Raw genomic sequence first — 9,795 nt, 5'->3', positions numbered from 1 at the left:
TAAAAGTAAGTAGGTGCATCATTTCAAAATCGTTTTCAGCAGAGTTTTGTTTAAGAAAAAGCTGAGTGAACTTCAGAAAATCAAAACAAGAATAGGAATGGCAGAGTTGAAACTTAAAGAAGTTGGTTGGTTTTAGGCTAATAGAAACACAATTGACCAGTTCATAACGGGCCTAAGGTTTGCCTAGGCGTCGTTACACATTGCCCGATTATTTATAAAAGAATGGACACACCTATTTGATTCTGATTTATAAAAGTACGCGTGATACAATGTTTGCAGAAAAACCTTTCAAACTACTTAGCCATATTTTAACACGGTTATTGGACTAACATGAATTAACCACTGCAACTCGAACAAGTAAGAAGTCCTATGGGCAGGATATCTAATGCACATAAGAGTTCTTAAGAACATGATTTCTAATATGCCAATGCAGTAACGACAAGTTATTTAGCTTGTTGTTAATTATTTATGGTTATTAACTGATCGTGGTTACATGATGAGCGTAATGACAGTCTGAAAATAAAGAGCCTAAAGCAGGATCTCTAATGAATGAGATGCATGACATATACAGGTTGTCTATTGCGCAAATAAATAAATAAAAATCCTATAAGCATGTTTTCTACCCATGATTTATACTAGGCATGCATAGCCCTCCCCCATATTCACTATTCACCCCCAATTGTTTGTTTACAAATTATTACAGACCGGTAGCATCTGAATTACAATACTAAAGAACAGAAAAATAAGAAGTTATGCTATAGGGAGCCTTCAATCAGGCCCAATCTTCCAATCTCAAACCCCTTCGAGTTTACAGCCTTTGCCATGGTCTAGGTGCGGCAAAGCTCCCTAGGACCCCATTGGGTCCCAGGCCAATACCAGCACCTAGACATTTTAGAAGAATGCAGTACAGGTGCAGTGTGGAATACCAGCCTTGTGTGTCAAAGTTCAGTGAGCACTCAGGGGTACTCAAAGCAACACGAAGGGGGCAGAACCTATTTTCTAAGAATAGTGTGACGTGCATGAAGAATTATCTAAAAGAAGAGTTTTAAGAAAACAAGGGGTTTGTTTAGAAAGAAACAACAGAAACAGTAGCATAAGATTGCATACAATGATCATGGGGAAAGGGAGCAAATAGATCACATAATGCTAAAAAGGGATGCAGGTTTAATGAACAGGACTACACAGAATCAGGGGATTCAGGGGACTGGGAAGCAGCAAAGTTAGGCATGCTAATGTGTGACAACAGGACATAGGCATAGTAAATAAAATTAGGAGTAAACAAAGTCAGACTTAACATGTAAATCAGAAGACATGGTGAAGTGTTAAAGCAAAGAGTCAATCACACATTGAGCAAGAGAAGCATAAGCAGAAGAAAATTACAAAGATAATGAACTGAAACAAAAATAAACACATTGGTGTGAGACTTGAAAAATTAATCAGGACATACCAGTAAAAGAGCAAAAAAGCAGGATGCAAAGATAAAGGAGTAGCACTATATTAGCCTTGGCTTTCAGCCGGCTAATAAACAGGAGCAAAGAATAGTAATAGAGCAAGAGAGCAAGAGAGAATGCAGATTTGAAAGTATTCAGTGGTGTGTAAGTCAGAGGACTGTTGTGTGTTTGTGTAAAAGACTTAGGGTATTTATAGTTGAAAGTAGGGGGTAAAATAAGGTAAAAATCACAGAAATATGTTAATTGAAGAACTCGGAATCAATTAATCGAAGAATCAAGGAAGTACTCCCATTAATTAAGGGAATCAAAATCAAACAAAATATTCAGCACCATATAAGGCAAGCAGGAAAAATCAGTGTATGAATAAATAAAGGAAAAATCGAGATTCAGTATTGCACATAGTAGCCAATTAAGACCAAATTCAGGAAAATCCTAATTAAGGAAAGGCTTAAAAGAACAGAGTACTACAATAAACAAGGTAACAAAAATCAATTAATTCAAACGGGCGAGTAGAATGCTAGGGTTTTAAAAGAAAGTTTTTGAATTACCAATCAATCAAGGAAAATCAGAATCAATCGTGTGAAGTCATGATTCTGCATTTTTAACATATAAATAGAGATGAATGAACAAAAGTAGCGAGCCAAAATTAGCTATATAGACAGAAGGGGAACAAGAGATGAACAAACACAATCACTCAGAGCTAGTAGAAACAAGTTAAGATTCAGCAGGACATATTCGAAGCACGGTGACCATGAAACATTAACAAGAGTCAAGGGACATCAGGCTAACACACACAATCAAACGAAGGAGCATGCTAAACACATAGAATCAGAGTAAAGAGGATTAGTCTAACACACATAGTCAAGGCAAAGAGTCATGCCAACACCCATGATCAAACGAGTAAACAATTAAAACAGTAAGAGCATAGAAATAGGTCAGAACAAACAAAGAAAAGATTTAATCATAAAGAAAATCAGTTGAGAGCATGCGTAAAAGAAATCCAAGAAACCCTAATTTTCAAAGAAAGTAAAAAAAAAATGATTCAAAGTAGAAGCTCTTTTAGAATAAACTCGAGAATAAGCAGAACACAGAAGAAAACATGAGAATGGCATGGGAATAGCACTGTTTTGAGAGATTCATGAGAGAGTTAGGGTTTCAAAAGGGGAAACCCTAATAAAAGTTGAGAGAACCTATCGAAACTTCATAGATCGTGACATATAGGGTGTGATTTCGCCTGAAATCACACCGGAGAACCCACGAGTAGCAGGGCCAGGAACCCTAGGTCTCAAATCACCTTGGTCCATAAACCTCGAAGGTCCTAGAAGTGTTGAACAGGACGGTGAGAGGCCCATCGGAGCCTTGGGGTTGAAGGGAGGTGGCCGGAGATGGCCGAAAACAAACCAGGCTGAACTTTTAGGGATTGATTCGCATGGTGGGGGTTTTGGGGTCTCAAAAATAGAGGGAACCAGTTATCTAGGGTTTCATGGCGGTTGATGGTCGAATGGGGTGAGATTGGAGGTGGCCGGAGAGGCGGTGGAGTTCATCGGAGAAGACAGAACCAGAAGGTTCTAGAGAGAAGGGAGAGGGAGAGACGATATAGAGAGAGAGAGAGAGACGGTCTCAAAGAAATGAGGGGTTTGGGGGGGTAGTTGATTTTAATTATGGGAATTAAATCTGGGCCGTTGATCTCATTTGATCAACGGCTCAGATTAAAAAAAGATGGATCGGGTTATTTTGGGGATTGGGCTGGGTTGGTTTAAATAGGGTATTGGGCCATTTAAAAATCTGATAGGGGTGTGGCCAATTTGGCTATAATTGAAATAATAAGGGCTGTTTGTTAAATAGCCAACTTTCCCTTTTGTTATTTTATGAAAATAGTAAAAATGATTTGAAAATAAATTAAAGGTACTGGGCTAATTAATAACATATAAATATTAATGTAAAAATACTAAAAGTGATTTTATAATTATAAAATACTGTTAATTGTAAAGTAGGCTATAATTGTAATTATATGCAATTTAGCTTTAAATAAATACCAAATGAATTTGTAAAAATACATAAAAATTACCTTTACTATATTTAGTATAAATATGAATTTGTAAAAATACATAAAAATTACCTTTGCTATTTTGAAAGTAAAATATACAGGGAAAAATTGGGTATCAACAACCTTTTCTCCCCATCCACAATCTCTCCTAACTGCCTCGAGGTGTTCCTCTCCTATCGATGAGATGAACCTCGATGCATGCACCCGATGGCCCTGAACATTGGGAGGCCTCTCTAACGTAAAATCCCTCCTCGAGACAAAGCATCTCGAGGTTAGCTCACCTGACGCCGGCGGTGTACCACCGACCGAACAGGGAGCAGAGGTGGAACCCTCCTCTTCTTGATGAATGGATTTGGGCGTAGTAGCCATAGCTGTGGAAAAACGAGAGAAGGGAAGTGAAAACTTGGGCGAAGCCCTTGAATTAAAATGGTGAAAGAACTGGCGCAGGGAAGGAGAGCTCTATAAGAAGGATAGCTTCTCAAAGTGGTGGAATCTTCAAATAAGAAGAAAGCAAAAACATATATAGAGCAAGTGACGACTGTTGCCTATTCTGAAGGCCAATTAATCCTGACCATGCCATTACAACTTTTGGGGAAGCGAACCGGTGGGACCACCCCGGTCGCTTTACGATCATGTCATATGAATGGCACCATCATACAGCGACCGATGGCTATCGAGATCCCCACACCATTATAGCCTCGAGATGGTGCCCGATCTCGAGGATCTCTGATACCACTAGCATCGGTTCTTTACGCATTGTTTATCCGTGTTTCGAGGTATTGGGTTGGTTGGATTGAATCCGGAATGGTTTTTGTGAAGTTTGAGACACTTAGTCTCTTTTAAGAAGGTTTGAGTTGGAAAAGTCAACCGGACTTTGACTTATGTGTTAGAGGGCTCGGATGTGAGTTCCGATGGTTCGGTTAGCTTCGGGAGGTGATTTATGACTTAAGAGTGTGATCGGAATGGGTTTTGGAGGTCCGGAGTAGAATTAGGTTTGAATTGGCAAAGTTGAGTTTTTGGCGATTTTCGGTTGGAAGGTGAGATTTTGATCCAGGGGTCGGAATGGAATTCCGAGAGTTGCAGTAGCTTCGTTATGTCATTTGGGATGTGTTTGTAAAATTTCAGGTCATTCGGACGTGGTTTGGTTGGGTTTTTGATCGAAAACGTATTTCAAAAGATTTTTAGGAACTTAGGCTTGAATTCGATGTGATTTGGTAGAATTGATGTTGTTTGAGGTGTTATGATGATTGGAACAAGTTTGAGTAAGGTTTTAGGATGTGTTGGTGCTTTTGGTTGAGGTCCCGGGGGCCTCGGGGTGATTTCGGGTGGTCAACGGAGAAAATTGGATTGTGTTGCAGCTGCTGAAGCTGCTGTTTCTGATATTTTCGCACCTGCGGTTTGGGGGCCGCAGGTGCGGCGCCACATGTGCGAGGGGAGGACCACAGAAGCGGTTTTGGAAGCGGGTGCCTGGGACCGCAGATGCGGTAGGGGTCCCGCACTTGCGGAGTCGCAGATGCGACAAGAAGACCGCAGATGCGGTTTGGGCTGTTTAATGAATTTCCGCAGAAGCGGATGAAGTGACCGCATATGCGGTACCACAGAAGCGGATTTTGGACCGCAAATGCAGAAATACCTGGGCAGAAGGTATATATTTCATACTTCGCGATTTTTGAAGGGTTTAACCATTTTTGAACTCGGAATTGGGAGCTTTGGGCGATTTTGAAGAGATAAATCAAAGAGGCTTCGTTGAGGTAAGGATTTTGGACTTAAAACATATTTCTATGGTAAAATATCATGAATTAAGGCTGAAATTAGAAGGATTAAAGGGCTAAAAATGGAGGTTTAGGGCTTGAGTTTAAGAGGCCTTTAATGGGGGATTTGAGGGGTCATTTGGACTCCGATTTTGGTGTTCTTTATATGCATAGACTCGTGGGGAGATAAGGAACCCGTTGATGTAAAAATTTCTGAGTTTCAAGAAGTGAACCTGGGGCTCGGGTTTTGCTAATTTCGGGATTTTTGGTATTTTTCGATTGTTATCGCTTGGGCTTTGTTCCCTTAGCATATTATGATGTATTCGTTCTGATTTTGGATAGATTCGACGCACGTGGAGGCCAATTCGAAGGGCAAAGGCGTCGCGAGCTAGGGATTTAGCCGGTTCGAGGTGAGTAGTGCTTGTAAATGATGTTCTGAGGGTTTGAAACCCCGGATTGCACATCGTGGTGCTATGTTGAGGTGAGACACAGGCTTGTTGGCGAGCGTGGGGTCATACACTATTGGGGATTGTGACTTGGTTCGTCCCGGTTAATGATTTTACCGCGTATTTGACTAAAACTTATTTGTTATCACTATGATTTGGGATGAATGCCATATTTGTGCTTCGTGCCAATTATTTGAACCCTTCGGGGCTTTTTCTTGATATTTCCTCACTGTTTTGAATTACTACTTGAACTCAGTCATGTATTTTCCACTGTTTTACTACTCAGCCGGTTTTTACTCAGTTTTGAGACTTAATGATATTTTAAATGATGTTTTGGGCTGAGACACACTGTTTTACTATTGCCCGAGGGGCTTGTGAGTATTTTTGACTGAGTAAGGCCGATGGCCTATCTTGTGAGGAGACATTGATACTGATTTGAGGCCGAGGGCCTGAGATATGTACGCCACGAGGTGGCTTGATTGATATGAGGTCGAGGGCCTAGTTGTGATGCCACGAGATGGTTTGTTATTGCGCTTGGGCCGTAAGGGGCCCCTCCCGGAGTCTACACACCCCCAGTGAGCGCGGCTACCCAGTGTGATGTGAGATTGAGCCCGAGGGGCTGTTATTATTCTGAGATGTTGCCCGAGGGGCTGTTATTGTTCTGAGATGTTGCCCGAGGGGCGGATATGGTGATACTGTGCCCGAGGGGCGAGCTTTTATTTATTTACCGTACCTTAATTATCTGTCATTTACCTGTTTACTTGTTGAAAGAGGATTTTACTGGATTTTCACTGGTTTTACTGCTTTTAAATGATTTTACTGCTTCATCATAGAATGCTTTGTGCCTTGCGTGATTTCTTACTTTCAGCCATTATTTACATTTATTACTCACTGAGTTGGAGTACTCACTTTACTCCCTGCACCCTGTGTGCAGATTCAGGCATAGCTGGTTCCGCTCCGGAGTGTTGATTTCCTCCAGTTCCAGGCGGGCTTCTTCGGAGATTACGAGGTAGATGTTGACGTCCGCAGCCCCGTGTCTCTATTTCTCTATCTTTCCTGTTCTTTCCAAACAAATGTAGTAGTTTATGACTTTAGCAGACTGTATTGTGGTTCATAGATGCTCGTGACTTGTGACATCCCGGTTAGGGCTGTTTCGGGTTGGATTTTATTTTCGCTATTCAGTGTTAGTAACTCATGTTTTAAACTATTATGTGTTGGTTAACGGTTTTAAAAGATGAATTGGGTTGAACTGGATGGCCTTGTCTTCACGAGAGGCGCCATCACGACCAGGTTCGGGGTTAGGGTCGTGACACTATTGGACAATGTCTTAGCGAAATAAGGGGTCAAACATAATGTTGCGACCGCCTAGCATCCTCAGACTAGTGGAGAAGTTAAAGTGTCAAATAGAGAGATAAAGCAGAAACTGGAGAAGATGATTAGTGCAAGTAGAAAAGATTGGGCCGCAAAGCTTGATGATGCTCTATGGGGACCGCCTACAAAACTCCAATCGGAGCCTCCCCTTACAAGCTGGTTTATAGGAAGGCATTCCATTTACTGGTGGAACTTGAGCACAAGGCCTACTGGGCGATAAAGAAGCTAAACTTTGATGCAGAATTAGCGCGTGAAAAACGGTTGATGCAATTGAACTATCTTGTTGTGTTTCTCTTGCACGCGTATGAGAATGCCAAGTTATATAAAGAAAAGACCAAGCGCTGGCATGATAAGAGTATCTACAATCGCGAGTTCGAACCGAACCAATTGGTTATATTGTTCAATTCGAGGTTGAGACTCTTTCCGGGGAAGCTCAAATCAAAATGGTCAGGCCCGTTTGAGGTAGTAAGAGTCAGTCCACATGGTGCAACTGAGCTGCGCATCTTAGGTGGCGAGAGATCGTTCTTAGTGACGGACAAAGAGTAAAGCACTATTATGGAGGTGACTTTGATTGTCATAAGTCGAAGGTGTTACTTGCCAATGATTAGACGAGATTCTGCGTCATGCCACGACGTTAAATTAGGCGCTTGTTGGGAGGCGACCCAACTTTACTGCTTTCTTTTGTTTTTATTTTTATTATATTATTTTTGTAGTATCTATTTTATTTTATAGAATTATATGCATAGGAAGCAAAGCCATTGGAAGAGTGCAAAAGCGAGCTAGATAGTGAGAACTAAGTGTGGGGTGCCTACACAAAGGATCATGCCTGGGGGAAGTCTTAGTACCTCGTAAGCCGTGATTGTTTTGGCCTTTGGCCTTTCAGGGAGTTTTCTTGTCCACCCTCATTATTGTTTTGCTTTATTTGTGCATTGGGGACACTGCACTCCTTTAAGTGGGGGGTGGGAGAATTCCTCTAGATAATTAGTAGTAGTATGCTAGAAAAATGTTAACCGCTTATTTTAATTTTAGCTTCTTATTTTTGTTTTCGTAGTTGTGTAGTATTTTAGTAGCTACTATTTTTTCTTAAAATGTGGAAAATAAAAAAATCAAAAAAAAAGTAGAAAAATTGGACTTCTCCCGACGATGGATCTCCTAGACAGTTTTCTTGAGGGATTAAAGTCTAAACAAAAATCAAAAAATATGTCTTTTAGTTTCCTTTAGGTAGTAAAAATCCTCCGTGGTTTTTCTTTGTGCCTCGGTTCTTTTCCATGGGATGTAGTTTGAACCAGGTAGTAATTTTTTTTTTGAGTAGGGTAGTATTTAGGAAAAAATGGAGGAAAGATGAGATTTATAGACACTTTTGACTTATATGATAGTAGCATATTTAGGCTTTGGCATGTTTAGTATCTTCCCTATGTGCTAAAATTACTTATGGTGCCTTTGTTATTTGAATTGTATGTCTTGTGATGCCTATGTCTCATTTTCTTGACTTATGTTCACTTTGTGGTTAATGCTTAATATCTTGTGGCTCTGTGAATACTTGCATTATTTTGAGAGTCGGAATGAGACCGTCCTTAGTGAGTCATGTGCTATGTGTGAAGTGAGATTTTTGTATAGACCATGTCATTGTACTTGTGTCTAGACTTGCCCGGTATGTGAGTCGAAGCGCAATTTTACGTGAGGCTCGGTTTGAAAAATAATTTTAGGTTGTCTTTGTTCTTTTTGAGTTTAATGCTTATCACAAATAAAATCTATCCCTAATTAACCATTTTGAGCCTATAGAATTTTATTTGGCACCCACATTACAAGCCCATATCCCTTTTTGTTTGTAATTGACATTGTTTTGAGCCTTTTACCTCTTAAAGCACTTTAATTGTGAAATAAGCGCTAAAAGAAGTAAGGAGGGAATTTGGGTGGCTTTCGAGTGGAACCAATGAAAGGAAGAAAGGTGCACTTGTTTTGTAAAAGAACACACCACTAGCAAAAATTGTAAAGAAAAAAAAAGAAAAATCTAGAAAAAGAGAAGGAAAAATTTAGATGAATAAATTGATATCTTTTTCTTGCTAGTGGGCATGAATTAAAGTAGTGCCTAAATAAAGATGGAACGTTGTTAGGGATGATTTTAGTTGTGAAATTAAAATTGGTATTGAAGAATTTGCGCTTACAGTTGATTATGTGATGTGTTAAAGTGCTTAGAAGGGTTAGCCACTATTCCTAAATATATCCTTCCCGTCCTTAGCCCACATAACAATCATGAAAAAGTCCTAATTGATTTTAGTTCGAGTGAGCTACATTAGTAGAGATTTACATTAAGGGCAAGCTTATAACACCAATTGCATGCATGTGACTTCTTTTGTGAGAGTGAGTAATATTCTTTGATATATATGAGTCCTATATATATATATATATATATATATATATATATATATATATATATATATATATATATTTGAGCATTTGATTTAAGTGTGTGGATTCAACTTACACTTTTGTTCTTGTTCTGAGGGCACATGGTTTCATGAGGGATAGGTAACGTTATTAGACTACTCTAGGATGTTGGGTGATGTTCTTAACGTCAATACCACACAAGAAGAGGGGGGAGGGGGTGATTTGTGTGGTACGCAATTTTCGCTTTAGAAGAACCTGGTTCTTCTAGGTGTACTTACTACTACTGTTTGCGGAATTAAGAGTACATAAAATAAAGAACACAAAGATTTTTACGTGAAAAA

At 39.8% G+C, this 9,795-nt stretch overlaps 1 protein-coding gene across 1 annotated transcript; it reads left to right on the top strand.

Moving 5' to 3' along the window:
- Positions 1–7,177: 7,177 nt before the first annotated feature.
- LOC109217597 lies at positions 7,178–7,612 on the top strand. Its single transcript, XM_019381855.1, has one exon. It carries the CDS (start codon positions 7,178–7,180, stop codon positions 7,610–7,612), a length of 435 nt encoding a protein of 144 aa, XP_019237400.1.
- Positions 7,613–9,795: the final 2,183 nt, after the last annotated feature.

Source organism: Nicotiana attenuata, unplaced genomic scaffold (genome assembly GCF_001879085.1).
Source record: "Nicotiana attenuata strain UT unplaced genomic scaffold, NIATTr2, whole genome shotgun sequence".
Taxonomy (NCBI): domain Eukaryota; kingdom Viridiplantae; phylum Streptophyta; class Magnoliopsida; order Solanales; family Solanaceae; genus Nicotiana; species Nicotiana attenuata.
This window is presented reverse-complemented; position numbering and strand designations above follow the sequence as displayed.

Bases quoted from the DNA above. Each gene is read 5' to 3' on its own strand.
- LOC109217597 (XM_019381855.1), top strand. From the start codon at position 7,178: ATGGGGACCGCCTACAAAACTCCAATCGGAGCCTCCCCTTACAAGCTG.